Source organism: Salvelinus sp. IW2-2015, linkage group LG37 (genome assembly GCF_002910315.2).
Source record: "Salvelinus sp. IW2-2015 linkage group LG37, ASM291031v2, whole genome shotgun sequence".
Lineage (NCBI taxonomy): Eukaryota > Metazoa > Chordata > Actinopteri > Salmoniformes > Salmonidae > Salvelinus > Salvelinus sp. IW2-2015.
In genome coordinates, this window is record NC_036876.1 from 13,662,971 (window position 1) to 13,684,237 (window position 21,267).

A 21,267-nucleotide genomic window follows, 5' to 3' on the forward strand; every position below is an offset into this window, starting at 1 on the left:
TGCCAGCTAGAGATGATGTGCTGGAGCTTGCAGGGAACCATTTCCCTGTTTGACCGCTAGATTTTATGGGTATTATCACACCTCAGTTGTGTTCGAATATTCATACTAACCGTACTATGTCTGACGTAAATTGAGTACATAGTACGCTTATTGGTCATAGAATGGATATAGTTAGTATGCCAAAAGTTCCCGGATGTCATACTACATTTTCCAAAATACAAAGTATACAAGCAGTGGACACTATTTCTGTGCTTTTAGGGCCCATAATACAATTCTTCAGAAAAGGCGTGGCTTCACATCGTTTTCAGATTTGAAGAAAATGGCGGAAAATATGCAGCCGAAGTCCAACGAGAGCGGAATTCATTGTTGTAATTAATTATGACAAATGTTAAGAAAATGTTGAGCAATGTAATAAAGTAATGACTTTTCAAATAAGTTACCTTACACATTATGTTGGCTGACAATTTGTTAGCTATGCTATCCTTGCGAACCACCTAGCATATCATTACAGCAGTATGTACCGGTATGTTAGCTAGCTACCTAACGTTAGTTGACTACTAATACATCAAACTTGCCAGTATATTAACTATATGCTATCTAATTAACTACCCAACATTTATTGACTTGATTATTCCCGTCATTCTTCGCGAAGTGGTGTAGTCATTGTGTGTTCTCAATGGACACTCGGGTGCTTTCGTAAATTCACTTTGTCTATCTACTCCGATTTCAGAGCAATCTCCTCTTAGCTTGGGTGCACGCTAGGGTCAACCCTACTCCTCGGCCAGAGCATCCAGTGTGCGCTCTGCTCTGAATTTACAAACAGACCATCTGAAAACGCTCTGAATTTACAAACGACCAGAGCGCACTCTGGCACTCCAGATAGAATTTTCTAACATACCCAGTCATAAAATGTCTTGCTAGTAATTTGTTACGCTAACAAGCTAGCAAGAGGTTGCATAGCAACAGCATCAACTTCCGGTAGACAGGCGAAGCTAGTACGCTCAATTGAAAGGATACCGTTCGTTTACAGTATACCAAAATTAACAAATAGTATATACTCATTAAGTACGTAGTGTGTTAGTATGGGTATTCGAGCACAGCTCTCCTCTGTGGGACTCTATTGTGCGTTCATAAATTCACTCTGGCTATCTACTCCGATTTCAGAGCACTCGTCTGAGTGTGCCAGAGCGCAGAATAACTGATTCATTTATGAACGCTCAACACCGGTTGAATATGGCCGGTGTCAGTAAACGTCGGCAAACAAAAAGCGTAATTAAAGTGTTCCCAGCAGAACAGTTACAATCACCAACGCTCTGGATAATATGAAAACTGCCTAACCAGCCCTGCCAGGGCGAGTAAAATGGTCAGAGTGAGGGAGGTGTTCTCTCATATATGTCTGGAGTTAGCTTGGGTGCATGATTACCGTTGTTAGATCAGAACCCTCGGATCAACCCTACTCCTCGGCCAGAGCGTCCAGTGTGCGCTCTGAATTTACGAACGGACAATCTGACAACGCTCTGAATTTACGAACGCCCAGAGCGCACTCTGAGCCCTACTGGCACTCCAAAGTGAATTTACGAACGCACCCTATGATTGATCCTCAGTGCATTGATCATGGGAAGGTGTGCATCCGACGCAACGTGATGACGTTATATTATACCGCCAGGATATGTGATCGAGAACTGACATTTTTCTTATCTTGCTTTTATGAATCTTTTCACGAATTACTACACCACGACATAAGCTCTTCGTTTAAACACAACCATTGACTCTGTCCCCTCGCCATGGTAGAGGATGACGATTTAACGCCAAATCTTATGTCAAACCAAGTGTGGCGCGGCAATGGCGAGTTTGTTCCTCCAGACGGAATATGCTGGGTGTCTGTACTGTCCTGTTTGCTGCTTGCCTGCTCCTACGTCGGGAGTTTATACGTATGGAGAAGTGACTTACCCAGGTAAGCCTCGTGTTTATTCAATTTCTTTACTTTCTTGATTCGTAGAAAATGCTGTAGAGGAATGTGGGAGCTGTAGTTAGCTAGCCTGTCGGCGCCTGTTAGGTGGTAGCTAGCTAAATTGGGGAACTAAATAGCTAGCATGGCTTTCGTGCAGCAGTCTGGGGGAAATTCCATCGTAACAGAATGACGCTGAGACTCAAATCAAATGTTATTTGTCACATACACATGGTTAGCAGATGTTAATGCGAGTGTAGCGAAATGCTTGTGCTTCTAGTTCCGAACATGCAGTAATATCTAACAAGTAATCTAACAATTTCACAACAGCTACCTTATACACACAAGTGTAAAGGAATGAATAAGAATATGTACATAAAAATATATGGATGAGCGATGGCCGAACTCCGATTTTTCACCTTGAAATGTATGCCAAACAAAAATAATTGATTCCAAAGTTTAAAGAAACCATTACAACTCTATGCACAAGGACTGCTTTTAACAATTTCCCCTGAACAGTTTACAAAAACATTTTACTTAAGAACAGTGCAGATGTAAAGTTTTGTAACAGAATTACAGAATCTCCTCAGTTTGTGACCCACATTTTCAAAAAAACTCTGTTAAATATCTACTCTGAATTAAGATTAAAATATGTCAGCAGAAAGAATGGGGTGTCAGCTATAATATGACACCTTGTGTTTTTAAAACTATTTTGGTTATATACTACAGTAAGTGAAGTTGATTAACACCTGTGGAAGGGAGGACAGTAGCAGGTGACCCAACTGGTTTGTGACTATCATTTCCCATTTTAGCCAATTAATTGAAATCATTCTGTTAAAGATTTATTCAGTTATGGATTTTGTAACAGAATGACACATTTGAATCACTTAATAAATCATAAACAAAGTTGATATACCTACCAACTAGTATTTTCTTCTGACTATCTCATGAGTGAGAGAAATTAAGAAATATTTTAAAGTTGTTTTTTTGTAACAGAATGACAAGACACTAGGCAATATTTCTTAAACTTACAGAAGGCAAATCATTTCAGCAACATTAAATAAATGTTGATATTAGTTGTCAGGGGTCTTAACTTCAACATTTATTCTGTTTTTGTGTTTTTAATAGGCCTACCTGAATACTTTTTCTGGTAGATGTTATCTAAGAACCCCTTTTCGTCTGTTTGACCAGAAATCAAAGCCTTCGCTTATTCCATTATTTGCTGGTAAATTAGCAAGCAATCAAACGCATCTGGGTTTATTTATTTTGTTTCCTGCTGAACTACAGTATTCTTATACTAGCTTCTTGAGGGGTTTGTTTGTTTACAAAATGTAATTTTGACACGTGTCTGCTTGTTTGTCCGTCACGTGCTTGCCCCCCAGAGATCACCCGGCTGTTATCAAGAGGCGATTCACCAGTGTCCTGATCGTATCTGCCATGTCGCCTGTCTTCGTGTGGGCATGGAAAATGTACACTGGTGTGATGGTGAGTCTCTACACAGCACTGTTTCAGCAACCTTTATTTAACTAGGCAAGTCAGTTAAGAACAAATTCTTATTTAGAATGACAGCCTTCCCCGGGCAACGCCTGGCCAATTGTGCGCCGCCTTATGGAACCCAGCTATAGGCTGACTGCTATACTGCCCTACAAAGGCAAAGTGCATTGACTACGAATTTGGTTAAAATCTTTGATCTGTTTTAATCAGGGGAGAGCGACCCTTCTCATTGAAGCCACGGAAGTTCAGGTCTGACCGCATTAATGCAGGCATTGTTTGCAGAAAACAGGATCCCCCATTATAGTGAATGGAAAAATTGCGATCCTCGTGTAATTCTTTATTTTTTGTGGGGGGGGGGGGGGGGGGATGATAGTACCAATAATTGCTTCTAATACACCTGTTGCATGTCCTTGAACTGATTTTATTTAAAAAATCACATGCAGAAGAATTCTAAGGATAAGTTTGTTGCTAATGGCAGCCTGCAGTACCCCGGGTCAGCCTTCAACTTTAGTTACACAATGAGAGGAGGCAGCACTGAGGTAGCCAGCCCCATCACTTCCTGGGTCTTTTCTCAATTGGTTTGCTCAACTCCTGCTTCCTCTCTGGCCACCTTTTGAAAAAGGTCAAAGGTAATCGAGGAGATGCTTTGAGGAGAGGGAAAGAGGACGAAAATGCATTTGTTAGAAATGAGACTCCCCTTCTCCAAACGCGTGTCATCAGTCAAATTACGTTTACAGGGTGGAATCCCAAAATATGTATAAAATGATAAAAAATTAAATTGCTAGTTGTGAAATACATTTTATAGAAAGATAAGTAGAATATAATTATTAAATGTTAGAGAAAACAATAGCTGATTCAAAGGGGGTGTGGCAGATTTCAAAACTCTTCTGCAAAGGATTCTGGTTGGAAACACTTGTGCTTCCTTGCCAAAAGGAGACTATCATGAGGGGAGGACCGTCTTCCATTTGCCTACTAATGTATTGACACTCTCCTCAACCACTTATTGGTTTACGGGTCACGGAGGAGGGAGGACGGACTTTTTCCCAAATGAGAAAAGGCCCTGGAGTAGCTCAAACTGCACATGTTATGTCTCCATGAGTCGCCATCGTAACCGTCTTAATTTGTCTTCAATGCGCTAATGAGACTTTACATAGGAATAAGTGGTGTCACATGATCGATGGCTTTGTGTGTGTATGTATGTATGTACAGTTGAAGTCGGAAGTTTACATACACTTAGGTTGTAGTCATTTAAAACTCGTTTTTCAACCACTCCAAAAATGTGTTTTTAACAAACAATAGTTTTGGCAAGTCAGTTAAGACATCTACTTTGTGCATGACACAAGTAATTTTTCCAACAATTGTTTACAGACAGATTGTTTCACTTATAATTCACTGTATCACAATTCCAGTTGGTCAGAAGTTTACATACACTACGTTGACTGTGCCTTTAAACAGCTTGGGAAATTACAGAAAATGATGTCATGGCTTTAGAAGCTTCTGATAGGCTAATTGACTTCATTTGAGTCAATTGGAGGTGTACCTGTGGATGTATTTCAAGGCCTACCTTCAAACTCAGTGCTCTTTGCTTGACATCATGGGAAATCAAAATAAATCAGCCAAGACCTCAGAAAATAAATTGTAGACCTCCACAAGTCTGGTTCATGTTTGGGTGCAATTTCCAAACGCCTGAAGGTTCTGTCTTCTAGAGATGACCTTAATTTGGTGCGAAAAGTGCAAATCAATCCCAGAACAACAGCAAAGGACCTTGTGAAGATGCTGGAGGAAACAGGTACAAAAGTATCTATCCACAGTAAAACGAGTCCTATATCGACATAACCTTAAAAGGCCACTCGGCAAGGAAGAAGCCGCTGTCCAAAACCGCCATAAAAAAGCCAGACTACGGTTTGCAACGCACATGGGGACAAAGATTGTACTTTTTGGAGAAATGTCCTCTGGTTCTGATGAAACAAAAATGAACTATTTGCCATAATGACCATTGTTATGTTTGGAGGAAAAAGGGGGATGCTTGCAAGCCAAGAACACCATCCCAACTGTGAAGCACGGGGGTGGCAGCATCATGTTGTGGGGGTGCTTTGCTGCAGGAGGGACCGGTGCACTTCACAAAATAGATGGCATCATGAGGTAGGAAAATTATGTGGATATATTGAAGCAACATCTCAAGATATGTCAGGAAGTTAAAGCTTGTTCACAAATGGGTCTTCCAAATGGACATTGACCCCAAGCATACTTCCAAAGTTGTGGCAAAATGGCTTAAGGACAACAAAGTCAAGGTATTGGAGTGGCCATCACAAAGCCCTGACCTCAATCCTATAGAACATTTGTGGCAGAACTGAAAAAGCGTGTGCAAGCAAGGAGCCTACAAACCTGGCTCAGTTACACCAGCTCTGTCAGGAGGAATGTGCCAAAATTCACCCAACTATTGTGGAAGCTTGTGGAAGGCTACCCGAAACGTTTGACTCAAGTTAAACAATTTAAAGGCAATGCTACCAAATACTAAGTGAGTGTATGTAAACTTCTGACCCACAGGGAATGTGATGAAATACATAAATCATTCTCTCTACTATTACTCTGACATTTCACATTCTTAAAATAAAGTGGTGATCCTAACTGACTTAAGACAGGGCATTTCTACTATGATTAAATGTCAGGAATTGTGAAACTGAGTTAAAAGTATTTGGCTAAGGTGTATGTAAACTTACACATATTGTGTGTGTGGTCATTGGTTGTAATGAACCCCCCCCCCCCCACAAGGAAAAGTGTATTTTTCCAAATTGGCACATCCTATTTGTTTTCATCAAATCAACTATATTCACTCAGCTTGTTTGATGCTTTAGGCACACTGTTTGATTAAATAATTAAACACAAATAACTAGAGGGTGTCCAACCTGCAATTGATTTGATTGTGCCCGGCTAGGCTCAGACTTGCTGCGCGGTGTTAATTTTTTTTTTTTAAATGACAGCGAGTGACTGACTAGCACCGGTTGTCCCTCTCTCCTCCCAGCCGCAGCGAACACCACAGAACATCAACGTGTTTATCGCGCTGTCCGTGTTGCAGAAGCGGCAACATAATTACAGCCATGTGACTAGAAAGTTACGGAAATCCCTAATTTGTTTCGGAATGTCCTTGCTCTCTTTACGTGACACGTATGCACGTGACCAAAGCCCTATTCGCACGGGACTAGTATTACTAGAGAACGTTGGCTATGTAATTATTACTCCAGAATGTCCGTTATTCCAGAGGACGATTCAGACAGGATTAGTTTTTACTGTAATACATTTTTTTTCTCCAATAAATGGACAGTTGTGACGGAAGCCTATAGGTTTTTATTCTAGGCATGAAGATACAGTATTTCAACATGTCCAGCTGGTAGGGCCACACTGTTAACACTAGCTTGGTTCCCAAGTTTCTAAACCATACCAGACCATCGTTCCTATAGTGTCGCTATAATATTTGAATTGAGGAAGTGTGATCATAATCAGTGGGATATTCTGGCGATCCTAAATGCCCCCCAGCCTTCAGATGTGAGCTAAACAGTGCAATTGCACTTGAGATGCATTTTAATTATATGGATGAGAAAGTTAACCGTTTGGAAATGGTAAGTTAGGTCAGTTGTATGCTGCTGCTTTTGCGATCTATGAACAGCAAGGGTTGCATTAAATAGGCTTAATATTTCTTTACTGATGCAGTTGGCAATATTCAATTCATACGCACAAAACATATAAACAGAAGCATTCTGTGAAAGTTGATAGGCTACATGTACTGTAGGCCATTCATATATAGCTTACGCGCAGCGCTTAGATCAATCAGTTATTGTTTTCTTGCGCAAACCGCAAGCAACACCTGTCAAACTCAGACCTTTCTCTCAAAACACAGGGATGTCGATTCGCACCGGATTAGGATTACCAGAGGAGTTCGGCAAAAAACTGTATTATTCTGGCTAGAATTGTTACTGTCCTGCCATGTAACTGACATGGCAGATTCGGACGTGACTTAAATGGTGTTTTGTGCCCGTCCACATAATTACATTACCCGACCTACATTAAGACAAAACACGATGTGCTTATAAGGCCTACAGCTCGATTGTGGTGATACAAGGCTGCTATACTAAGCCTACTAATGATAATGATATGAATTATTATTCTAATATTCATAAGCGGGAGATCAAGAAAAAGGAGCATTATTATTATACATTTCTCTGACAAAACAGTGTAAACATGAAATACACTATAAATAATAACAGAAGCTGTTCCAACGAAAAAAAGTGTAAAGCCTATATAACAGCAAAGCAAAGATTAAAAATAGCCACATTTGTTTACTTGACATGTCGTTAGGCATGGTGCTCATCTAACAGTATAACTTTAGACCGTTCCCTCGCCCCGACACGGGCGCGAACCAGGGACCTTCTGCACACATCAACAACAGTCACCCACGAAGCGTCGTTACCCATCGCTCCACAAAAGCCGCGGCCCTTGCAGAGCAAGGGGAACCACTACTTCAGGGTCTCAAAGCGAGTGACGTAACCGATTGAAACGCTATTAGCGCGGACCACCGCTAACTAGCTAGCCATTTCACATCCGTTACACTCACGGAATTAGTAGTCTATTAAACAAACGCTCAAACAGGCAACAGAAGCAGGCTCTGTCTTATTTCTGTAGATACAGTACCAGTCAAAGTTTGGACACTCCTACTCATTTTCTACATTGCAGAATAATAGTGGAGATATCAAAAATATGAAATAACACATGTCGTAACCCCAAAAGTGTTAAACAAATCAAAATATATTTTAGATTTTTCAAAGTAGCCACCCTTTGCCTTGATGACTGCTTTGCACACTTTTGTGTATTCTCTCAACCAGCTTCATGAGGAATGCTTTTCCAACAGTCTTGAAGGAGTCCCCACATATGCTGAGCACTTGTTGGCTGCTTTTCCTTCGCTCTGCGGCCCAACTCAACCCAAACCATCTCAATTGGGATGAGGTCGGGTGAATGTGGAGGCCAGGTCAAATAGCCCTTACACAGCCTGGAGGTGTTTTGGGTCGTTGTCTTGTTGAAAAACAAATGATAGTCCCACTAAGCGCAAACCAGATGGGATGACGTATCGCTGCAGAATGCTGTGGTAGCCATGCTGGTTAAGTGTGCCTTGAATTCTAAATATATCAGACAGTGTCACCAGCAAAGCACCATCACACCACCTGCTTCACGGTGGGAACCACACATGCAGAAATTATCCGTTCACCTACTCTGCGTCTCACAAAGACACTGTGGTTGGAACCAAAAATCTCAAATTTGGACTCATCAGATCAAAGGACAGATTTCCACCGGTCTAATGTCCATTGCTCGTGTTTCTTGGCCCAAGCAAGTCTCTTCTTATTGGTGTCCTTTTAGTAGTGTTTTATTTCCAGCAATTTGACTACGAAGGCCTGATTCACACAGTCTCCTCTGAACAGTTGATGTTGATGTGTCTTACTTGAACTCTGTGAAGCATTTATTTGGGCTGCGATCTGAGGCTGGTAACTCTAATGAACTTATCCTCTGCTGCAGAGTTAACTCTGGGTCGTCATTTCCTGTGGCGGTCCTCATGAGAGCCAGTTTCATCATGGCGCTTGATGGTTTTTGCGACTGCACTTGAAGAAACGTTCAAAGTTCTGGAAATGTTCCGTTTTGACTGACCTTCATGTCTTAAAGTAATGATGGACTGTCGTTTCTCTTTGCAAATTAACTTTTAACAAGGCACACCTGTTAATTGAAATGCATTCCAGGTGACTACCTCATGAAGCTGGTTGAGAGAATACCAAGAGTGTGCAAAGCTGTTATCAAGGCAAAGGGCGGCTACTTTGAAGAATCTCAAATTTGAAATGTATTTGATTTAACACTTTTTTTGGTTACTACATGATTCCATATGTGTTCGTAGTTTTGATGTCTTCACTATTATTCTACAATGTAGAAAATACCGTTTTCTACAGCGCATTTGGTAACAATGGCCCAGCAAATTACATTGGTTGTCCATCAATTTACAAATATTAGAACTAGAGGCTGACCGATTAATCGGAATGGCTGTTTTCATAACAATCGGTAATCTGCATTTTTGGACACCGATTATCCCCGATTTAAAATCTATACACAAGTATATATTTTTAAACCTGCATATTTAGTTAATATTGCCTGCTAACATGAATTTCTTTTAACTAGGGAATTTGTGTCACTTCTCTTGCATTCCGTGCAAGCAGAGTCAGGGTATATGCAGCAGTTTGGGCCGCCTGGCTCGTTGAGAACTGTGTGAAGACCATTTCTTCCTAACAAAGACCGTAATTAATTTGCCAGAATTGTACATAATTATGACATAGCATTGAAGGTTGTGCAATGTAACAGCAATATTTAGACTTGGGGATGCCACCCGTTAGATAAAATACGGGACGGTTCCGTATTTCACTGAAAGAATAAACGTTTTGTTTTCGAAATGATAGTTTCCGGATTTGACCATATTAATGACCTAAGGCTCGTATTTCTGTGCGTTATTATATTATAATTAAGTCTATGATTTGATAGAGCAGTCTGACTGAGCGGTGGTAGGCAGCAGCAGGCTCGTACGCATTCATTCAAACAGCACTTTCCTGCATTTGCCAGCAGCTCTTCGCTGTGCTTCAAGCATTGCGCTGTTTATGACTTCAAGCCTATCAACTCCCGAGATTAGGCTGGCAATTCTATAGTGCCTATAAGAACATCCAACCGTAAAAGGTATATGAAATACAAATGGTATAGAGAGAAATAGTCCTATAATTCCTACAATGACTACAACCTAAAACTTCTTACCTGGGAATATTGAAGACTCCTGTTAAAAGGAACCACCAGCTTTCATATGTTCTCATATTCTGAGCAAGGAACTTAAACGTTAGCTTTTTTTACATGGCAAATATTGTACTTTTACTTCTCAAACACTTTGTTTTTGCATTATTTAAACCAAATTGAACATGTTTCATTTATTTGAGACTAAATTGATTTTATTGATGTATTATATTAAGTTAAAACAAGTGTTCATTCAGTATTGTTGTAATTGTCATTATTAAAAATATATATAAATATAAAAATCGGTAGATTAATCTGTTTCGGCTTTTTTTGGTCCTCCAAAAATCGGTATCGGCATTGAAAAATCATAGTCGGTCGACCTCTAATTAGAACAGGGATAGGGTAGGCCGCCTTCTCGTTGGAGTGAGCAGCTGCGTCTCCCGCACTATGGGCACAGTTATCTGAATTGTAGATCATTGTCATATGCAGTTACATGCATAAATGTTAGGCTGAAGGAGAGGACTCATCAATTCCGTCACTACAGATTCAAGTCATTTTTTAGAATAAAAAATAAAAACCGCCGATTCGTAAGGTTTGAATAATTTTTCTTACGATGCATGCCTTATTTGGATTGGTTTGGGCTCCCGCTAACCGATGCACTGGAATCTTAAACTTTTTATGACGTAGTGGTGGAGTGTCGACTCAAAAAATGGATTCCTCGACTCCTTGCACATCGACTCCCATTTCTTTGTGTCAATATTAGATTCCACTAGGAATTCAGTATTTTTGAAACCGAGGCGACTGATTTGAGTTGCCGTACTTCCGAGAACACAAACACTCGCATCTTTCACAGTGAGCAAGGGACGGAGAGAGAGGGGCACAGTATAGGCAGGTCGGCCACCAGGCAGACGGAGTCAAAACCATGCGCTATGCCTATCAGGAATCAAAAGCTGTATCTTGCAATTTTTTGGGGCTTGTAGTTTCTCAACTTCAGTAAAGCAGGGCCTAGGATACTGAGATGAGTGTGATGCAACACTATGCTGTCACACAGACACACACATACAGTGTCTGCTCTCATGTGCACGTGTTCGCTTCACGCTGTTCACAGCATGGTAGCCAGGGCTTCAAAACAGAGGAGAAGTTGAGCCTCGCGCTTCAACGCTCTTAGTTGTTGCAGAAATTGACCCACAATGTTGTTTACTTTCTACCTTTAAATTACACAACTTTCCCCAGGCCTTTATAGCCTAGCGTCTAGTTAGGCTATAACACAGAATATAAGGTTTTGGGATTAAAGCACTGTGCTTTTAATTTTCCGGGGCAAGAAAAACATCCAAGCTGTTTTTCGGTTAGCGATTTTTCTTAATGTTAAGAATCCCAATTTTGTTTAAAGTTTTTTAACGTTTAAACGTTCACATCCCTAATACACATGAAAACATTTCCATGAATTCCACTAGTATGTCTCCTTTTGTTCTTCCACAGTCTGGTCCCTCGTTGCTGGCTCTGATGGGCATTCGCTTTGAGGGCCTCATCCCAGCCATCATACTGCCTCTGCTGCTCACCATGGTAATAGAATCTCGCTTTGATCGACCTCTGCCTATGGTCTGACCGTTAGTTGACCTCTGACCTTTGCTCTGGTAGGTGCTGTTCGTTGGCCCTCTGATCCAGCTGGCTATGGACTGCCCCTGGGGCTTCATGGATGGGATACGGGTGACTTTTGGTGAGAGACTGTCTGGAGATGATTATTCACCCAATATGTCTATTACTGTGTTATCCTGGAGTGGAGACTATTCATTTCTGCTATATGTCAAATTTAGATTATGGCCTAAATACTAACCTACGATTTGCACGCTTAACTTGAGTTTTGTTCAAACCTCCCACGGACACCAATGCATGATTTATAAGTTAAGTGTGCCCATCTCAAAGTAGGATTCAGCCCTAAGTGCATCCATTTTTCCTAGACGTGTACAGTATCTCTCACACGCACAATATTGCATACCTCATCTCTCTAAAGCTTTCTCTCCCTTCCACAGACCCGTGGTTCTGGGCTCTGTGCCTCAGTGACATGCGCTGGCTGAGGAACCAGGTGGTGGCCCCTCTGACTGAGGAGCTGGTGTTCAGGGCCTGTATGCTGCCCATGCTGGTACCCTGCACCAGTCCTTCCACTGCCATCTTCACCTGCCCCCTCTTCTTCGGAGTGGGTGAGTCCCACCCAAAAAACAGCACGGGGGGATCTTCTAGATCTTTCCTCGATCCCAACTGAAAAAAATAGCTAATTAGAACAACTCTTAAAATGTGTGTGTCTATGTAAGTCTGTCGGTGCCATGTACTGCATTTAAATTTGCGGTGTATATATGCGAAGATGAGCGTTTTTATAAGGGGAATATGATTTAACCTGTGTTTAGTAAACTGCTGGATGCAATCAATTGTGAGTTGCAGTGTTCTGAACTCTCCTAGGATAGTGTGCCCTTCCCAACTACTTGAAACAATGGTTATTTTGCTTGTGCAAAATGTCAACCGTTTTCTTCGCAGCCCACTTTCATCACGTGATCGAGCTGCTGCGTTTCAGACAGGGCACCCTGTCTGGGATCTTTCTCGCTGCAGGTAAGGACCGTACCATATTCATTGTTCTTCTACCTTCACTTCCACGTGCTGCTAGTTTGTTGTGCCTTTCTTTTCCCATGCACCATTAGATTGTTTAGGAGTGGTTAGTTAATGACTTGTTGTGCTGTTTGCTTTGCAGTATTCCAGTTCTCCTACACTGCTGTCTTTGGAGCTTACACTGCCTTCATATTCATCAGAACAGGTGAGCCTACAGTTTCTCTCTTTCTGGTGTACTGAAAACACACACGCCTAATATATATGATTCATTTTGTTTCAGATAGTGAAAGCTCTACATAAATGCTATGTCTCTAGGCACTACACATTGTTTGGGGCTAACTCACCCCACCCACCACTACTGTGTACTGTAATACCAACCTGTATGCATTATATGCAGTCTTGTCATTCCCTTCCCCTCTGGTCGTCAGGTCACCTTGTGGGGCCGGTGCTGTGCCACTCGTTCTGTAACCACATGGGCTTCCCTGCCCTTGGCGTGGCCCTGGAGCACCCCCACCGCCTCACCGTCCTGTCTTGCTACTTGCTGGGGGTCCTCCTTTTCCTTCTTCTCCTCTTCCCCCTCACAGACCCCATCTTCTACGGCCTTCCCACCCCCGTCTGCACCCTGGCCTCCGTCCCCAGTTCCCTCTGCGTCTCCTGATCCCACCCCCACCATACACCCCTCTGTATTAGATGGACCGATCCACTGAGCGGGTCGCCACCACCAGCCAAAAGGAGGAGCGGTCCAAGTGGTCCAAGAACGAGGGGTGTTTTAGCTCTTTGGTCATGCCCGCTTGAGTGTGATTTCTCTGTTGGGATGTGGGAAGGTGAGCAGAGGTGAGGGTTTAGGGGTATGTCAGGTATGGACACTCAATGCTATGGGTTGTCTACTATGTATGCTGCTGGGGGGGAGCAGGATAACTTAAATAGCCATTCCTTATGTTCAGGTCGCATTGGCTTTCAGTCGGTCAGTTAGCCAGTCAGTCAGCCAGTCAGTCAATAGGCCTACGTTGTCTGTAGCGTAGACTCAACAAGGAACACTATCTGGCTATGACGCGAGGCGCTGTAGTAGTAATACATTCTAGTAGTGAATGCGCCAGTGTTTTTCATAGGTCCTAGATGCTGAATAAGAGTATTTATTTACACATCTGCATGTTTCTATAATGTAGTGTTTGTTTTATTGGTGGGGGGTGTTGAGGGTTGGGCTGGATTGTTACTATTGTAAAGGGTTGGACGTGCAGACTGTTTTTTCCCCCCCATGACCTCTTCTATGACAGTTTAGCCACGAGTCTCTCAGCTATTAACTCGAGCTGATATGTGAATTGGCTGCAAAGCCTTTCTATCCAGCTGTTTAAGACGCCAGACAATTCGTGTTAGGCGATATCACAAAGGGTACAGTCTTTACCCAGCCCTGTATTCAATCATTCACTCTAGTTGATGCTCATTCCAAATATCCATTCCAAGTCATGCAGACAGAAGCCTATAATCACTAAGCTAACAATACCATTGCTCATTTGTTGGGCCAGGAGTATTTCCCTGACCACGTGAACCTGGTCAGGAAAGACTCTGGGGCCCCTACCATTCGCTTCACACACAGTTCTACCCAGGGTTATCCATGTTCGTTTTTTTTGAGTGTTTAAAGGGGGAATTACTTTAAGCTGGGGTGCGATGACAGACCGTTTCCCCCTCAAGGGACTCAAACCCTCTAGAACACTCAGGTGTAGTCATATGTATGTGGTTTTGAATGCTCTCTACCCACTACTTTGCATGCTGCTACATGGTGCAATACGGATGTCAGACAAGACGACGCGTTTACATTCTTCGCGCACACCGAGCTATACTCCAAAAGAAGATAATGTACAGACTCAGACAGTTACATCGCAATGTTTATCCACTTACTCACTCATCTCAACTGAAACTTTTTTTGAAAATGTGTTACTTATTTGACCAGGCTGTGACCATTGTAGTCCATTTCACTGTATAGACGGGGCGTTAAGGTGAAAATGTGGCTTTAGATTTTTTATTTTTTTTCCCAATCAGATTTGACACATATTTAGCAGTTGTTACTGCGGGTGTAGCGAAATGCTTGGTGGTTTGTGGATTTTTACGGGGAACGCTAATGGACTTTTCCCCCTTTTTTATGAACCCGGCGCAATACTATGTAACAACTCCAGTTGACTAGAACAGAAGTGTAGAGTGGTTTATAAACTAGAAGATTGCATCACACTGAATGTATTGAAATGGGATGTCAAGGCAAATGAATTAACCGATCATTTTGTAAACAGACTTCACTGTGTAAATTGGATCCATATTTTTGAAGAGGCCCCTGCAAAAGGCTCTTAACATTCACTGACAGAAAGATAGATCTGTGAAGCTTTCTACCACAGCAGCGAGGAGTTGTCAGTCAGCATGTGTACTGTATAATCTATGAAGTATTTACATTACGCTCTTCAGCAATAACTTAGTGGATGGAAAAGGACCAAAATCAGGGAATTATCTGAAATAGCTGTATATATGTGAATAAAAAATATATATATGCCCATTCCTGTCGTTTAGAGATGGAATGTTAAATAGTATGGTGCTTGGAGGTTTTGACATCAGAATAATGATCAGCCAGTATTTTGAGTAGATTGTTTGTCAAAGCCGATCTCAGATGGGCCATATATCCCCAAGTTGAAGGTTTTAATATGCATTCTCTTGAATAAACCTGCAGGGTGCATGCATCCAGACCGGCTGTAATGATCTAAATGTACGCCAGAGAGCGCCAGAGGACCATGTCTGGGTGTTGTGCTGTAGAAATGTGAATCACAGGAACCTGGGACCTTCGCACATTTGTTCATTAGGTTTCTCTGATGGGTGGTCATCCGTCACTTGAAAAAACCAATCAGTTTTTTTATTCTGTTATTGCCTCTTCCTCTCATCACACGGCGCCCCGTCCCAATAGAGAAGTTGTATATAGTCCTAGAGAGGAAAGGGGAGTTTGACCCTAAGAACTTAGATAGCTACCTGTCTCTCGGTTGAGCATTCTCTCTGATCAATTAAACAAAGACTCTAGCCTTTCTTTTTAGAGTCAAAGTCTAAACTATCTCGCTGTCTCCGTCTCACATCCAGAATGATGCCCTTGAATGTTTTTGCCTGAGGCGTTGGCCTAGCCCCTAGAAAACCATTTCGGGAGTTCAATCAATCACTGGTTTCGGAGAATCAGAGATGTTTACCCCTACAGAGACATGCTGTCAGGTTCAGGTAGCTGATAGATTTACTTTGTTGTGGAAATTCACATTCTCAATGTCGAAGCTGTGTTGAATTTGTATTAGGTAGGGTCAGAAGAAGCACATGTAGAGATATGTTTCAATACAATCAAGTTTCATTGGCGCTCAACCGTTGCTTATCATTCTCCCACATCATCAACATTGTACCCTTTTGGAAAAGAGACATTTTTCGTAAAGATTGTCCCTGGCTCGTATTGTATGAATCCTGCCTTAGGATTCACACTTTAGGCTACTTCTCACCACTGGTTCTTACTTTATTTTCCTGTCATTGACTTGAATTGAAATCCGGTAGACATAACTAGGCTTCAGAAATGCTGACTCCACTTTCCTGCTGAAAACACTGTCACGTTGTATGTATTTATCTTCATTTGTCTCTCACATGTCCTAGCAAAACAATCGTTTCAACAGTACTCTAAGTAGTGACTTACAGTATATGCATAGAGCGGAAACACAGCAGTAGAGACAGGAATATATCTATTTTTGTAACTGAATATGTAGCTCTGCTATTTTAGTAAAACGACACAACAGAATGATTTTAAAGCTTGGATTTTTCAGACTAGTTGAATACTTGCTCTGACTCTGACCTGGTTGTAAAAAAAACAACTCTTATCCAGATGTTTTTATTGAAGACTTTATTTTGTAAATCAAATCTATTTTGGTGACATGGACTTGAATGTACTGATATGTGCATGTGTATTTTGTGTGTGCAATGCCATTTTTTTTGGAGACTTACCAATCTTGAATGGCCAGTGTTTTTATGATGACAATCTTTTATGGGATCTTATAGAAATCACACACTGCAAAAGAATCTCAGCCATTCGTAAATAAACGAATCTAATTTTATAAATCGTCTCTAGGTGTTTTGTCATGTTTTTGTGCCTGATGTTGTGCTTCTCACTGAAATCAATGACTGAATCGTTTGAATTCCTGGATCTGTCGCAAGTTGTTGAATGTTCTATGTAATGATTGTATTGAGTCTGTTTCTGATGACAGATTTCTCCCTTTGGTTAGGAACAACATATCAAAGTTTGTAGTGCTGAAAGTTAGCCAACCATATAAGCTAGACCTATAGTCCATATGGTATTGATCATCAAATTTAATTTGTCTTGATTTTCTTTTAATGACCAGGTAGATACCTTTCCTCTTAGTCCTTATACAAATACTTTAGTTGTGTAACTAAAATCTACATGTATATTGTTCCTGGCAGACTTAATACCACACTTGTGTCATCACAAGAACAGCCCAGCAGATGATTTAATCATTAGTTAAAGGCCAGGCTCCATTCAATGGTGCTGCAGACACTTTTACACGATGGAAAGTTGTTGTCGCTTTGTTCTAGTCATCCTGGGGGATGAGTAGACGCACAGAGATGGTAATCAGCCATTGCAGAAAGGGGATGTGAGGACACCTCGTTGGCTGAAACTTTAGCTTGCTGAAAGTAGTATCCATTATACTGTAGTAGCTCCCCAGAGTGCGTGTGTGCATGCGATGGTGTGTGCGGTACGCTGATTTATTTTGTTTGTCATCCCCACAGTTATTTTGAATTTAACAATATGTCCTGGGAGGAGGATAATAAAAATAAAAAAAAAGATGTTATCTCCATTCCCCGTCTTTATTTCTGTGGTCTGGATCCATCAAGCATGGATTCTTATTATGTTTTCTGATGGTGTTCTAGTTATTCCACCTGCATAGTTTCTTTTCTGCACCACACTAAAGTCCCCCGTGGCCTTTATCGTATTGTACCTCACCCATTTCTTTATCTGTCGTCATACACTTTGCAAAACTCTATTTTTCTAACGCTGCCCGTGTTCAAGGGCTGGGAATCAGGCATCGGAAAAACGTCTCGAGGGAGAGCGAACATTACTCGGTCCCTAAAAAAAAAAAAAGGGCTCTGAACGGGGCGGTGTGGGCGCAAGCATGCCTCTCTGATGCAATCAGCACTGTGTCCTCCAACGTTGATCTCTGTTAATTTTAATCTAAATTAATTAGCGCTAGAGGGGAAGCTAGCTGGCTATAGAGTGAGAGTGTGTGTCATACGCGTGGATGTAGGCCTACATGAGACTCCCATCATGGGTTTTTTATGATGTCTGTGTCATTCAATTCCACTTACTGTCTCTTATGAAAGGAGCTGATTATGGAGTTGCCAGCATTACTCCAATAAAGCTTGACATCTTCGCCTGTTTGTCATTTAGATTCCTCCTCACTAGAATATGGGTACGACTATGAAATAACCCAGTGAATTACAACATGTCAATACTGAAGGTTTTTACACCAATGATTTTGAGTCTTGGCAGCCATTGGAATGCCATCTGTAGGTTATCATTCATACTGTGATATGGGTCTGGTTATGTTTTTTTTTACTGGCCTTCCTTCTGCAGCTTCCAGATGTGTTGTTTCTCGTTCTCTAAAGGGTGATTGTTTTCGCTCAGTTTCTCAGAAACCATAGAGAAGTATTACTGTATATTGGCCCATTACCTTCCTAACACCAAGTTCCTAGTACTTCAAATCCCATGGTGAATGAGCTAGACGTCCTGGTTAGATACAGTAATCTGTGGAGATGTGATAATCTACCCTAGTGTTACAGGCTCTTCAAACATACAGCTTTGAAAGTGAATTTCATGAAGTACCTCCAGTTTGTGACTGAATTGTTAAGATCAGGGACAGTGTGGGTTGATGACTACCAGAACTCTATCCCTCCATTCTGCCATCCCTCTCTCCATCCCCCCCTAACAAAGTGTCCTCTTCAACCCAGACTACCTGCCTATTGATCACCTCGTCCTTCGCAATGTCTCTCTTCCTCAATTCTTTCGAGGGCCTGGGTAATCAAAGTGACAATGTTGAGGACAGACTGGGGAAAGCGAGAAGAAAGAGAGAGAGCGAGAGATGGGCCCGGTTCCACGAGAGGGCAAAAGGGGCCTTAGCCCTCTCAGTTGAAACTTGTGCCAACTCCGTTCTAGTTTTGTGTCCCTAATTTAAAAATGGCAAAAAAGTTCAAATGATTGAGTGACAGGTTGGCGCCAAATCTGTATCTCCGCTGCGAGGTGTCAGCACCATGGAAAGAGCACGCTGCAGAGTTTGCGTGTAGGGGATTATGGAAAGCCTCTGGGCGGTTTGGTAGGACTCCTTTGGGTTTCCATAAAAAGCGGAGGAAACACTGCTCATCTATGGTAGGCTACGTGAATAACGAGATATGCCTCCGCCTGTAATTTTTGATTTATAAGGACGGGTCAGGCTTAGTTGAAGCTGCTTCACTCGACTCTGTTTCACGCCCCACCACTACATAGTTTAGTTAGCTTCTTAGCTAGCTATAAAAGGCGTTTGTGTTATTAGCCTATTTAGCTCTAACCAACTAATTTGCCACTGCCACCATGGATATCAGAAATGAAACCACCAATGCCGCCGCCAAGCACAGCAGCGTTGATGCTGTCGAGCTCTGCTAGTTCGGCGTGAAGAACCCCCCTTCCACAAGTGCCGCCAGGGTGATGGCTTCATAGTTCCCTCCACCCCCGACTGTTCATGACGATACTGGAACAGAGGAGCCAGCCCAGGTTAGCCTAGAGTCCTACAGCCGCAGGTTTTCTGTCCAAAAGGTTAATTTAATAGCAACTGGTTATAGGAAGAGTGGCTGGAATAACGCAGACAAGGCCTTCGCCCAAGGCGGGTATTCTGACTGGACGCGTACTATTGATAAAACCAAAGGATTCGCTAGGCACTGCAAGTAGCATTTGAAATGCACTGCGGGAAAACAACTAGTTTATTATTCGATAAATCGAACGTATGCATCAAATTGTATGAGTGGACTTGACAGAAAGTAGCAAAATATGAATGTAGATTTTTTTTTGCACACACATTCAGTAAAAATTTGTGATTACATAAAAACAGTTTGATTGCATATTTTCTTTACATTTTTTATAAATTTATTTGCCAAGTATATTATTTATTCGATGACATCCTCAAATTAATTGTGAGAGCCTATAATATAATTTCCCTCCAAAATGCAGTTTTGGAGCGAAATGCAATAATAAATAGTAAAGATAGGCAGAGTAGGCTCTTTCAACAATGAGACCAACGACCACCTCATTGGCTAGGTTAGCAAGCTAGGTTAGCTAACGCTAACTAGCCACATCTAGCACAAGCTCACTACTAAACTGACCTGGCAATCCTACTATCGTGGACACTTGTCTCCAAGCAGCATTTATTTTGTGTTTATGTCCCTGTAGCTGTCAGCAGTTGTGTCAAAAAGACACGGTTTTGAAGATACTGCGAAAATTATTCTCTCCTCCATGTGTCCAACCGCATGCGACCATTTGCAAAAGGTACCTGCATCAGTATAGTTGCCTAGCTGCGCAAAATGTTATGCAGCAGTGATGCAATGACGCAGTCGGTGTGTTCGAAGCGTTAGGGGAGATGGGTTATAGATTTTGCGTCAACCTGTCACTTCAAAAGCTCTCAATGGTCTCGGAGTCTCTGCATATGAACTTTGTTTATTGTGGTATAGCTTGAGTTGGAGTTTGATGTTGAGGGTTAACGGCATTAGATAGTGTGGGCGAGGGCTTACTGTAATATGTGTGCATGTCTGTGTGTGTGCTTGCGTGCATTCTCACCTTCTCAGGGGCACCTGGAGCTGTTTACCGCTAAACATTAATGTTTAACCTCACTGTCAATGCTATGAATCATGAGTGCCTGGGAGGACGATTTTCTCTTCCAATGGAAAATGTCAGCCCTCTGTTTGAAAAGAGAGACCAGGAGACATGAACATGCAGAGGTCAACAAAGTATCCCGTTTGTCTGTTTTTCCAATTGTCTATGGGTGAAGTCAAGTAAATGTCGGTTTTTGACATTTTAAGTTGACACTGTTACCTAACTCTGTGTTGGTCTGTTTCACATCTATTAAGTTAAGGGTTAAAGGGAAACTCCACTCAAAACTATCTTTTTGTTATTTTCTTTCATTCGTTCTCTGTTGATACAGTCCTAAAATGTTTTGCATGTCAAGTTTTCAAGATATTGGACATTCAAGAAACAGTGTCACTGGCCACATCATCATGAGATTGCGAAATGCATCAAACTTGACTGCTGACATGCAAAACACTGTGGTACTGTAGCAACAGTGGACTAATTGTTAAAAATACGAAACAAACAAGTTTTTGAGAGGAGTTCC

At 41.7% G+C, this 21,267-nt stretch overlaps 1 protein-coding gene across 1 annotated transcript; it reads left to right on the forward strand.

Moving 5' to 3' along the window:
* Positions 1–1,547: 1,547 nt before the first annotated feature.
* Positions 1,548–16,962, forward strand: LOC111960327 (CAAX prenyl protease 2). Its single transcript, XM_023982295.2, has 8 exons — positions 1,548–1,954; positions 3,331–3,433; positions 11,726–11,809; positions 11,885–11,963; positions 12,277–12,444; positions 12,776–12,847; positions 12,987–13,049; positions 13,273–16,962. The coding sequence occupies exons 1-8, from the start codon at positions 1,785–1,787 to the stop codon at positions 13,500–13,502; spliced, it is 969 nt and encodes a 322-aa protein (XP_023838063.1). The 5' UTR covers positions 1,548–1,784; the 3' UTR covers positions 13,503–16,962.
* Positions 16,963–21,267: the final 4,305 nt, after the last annotated feature.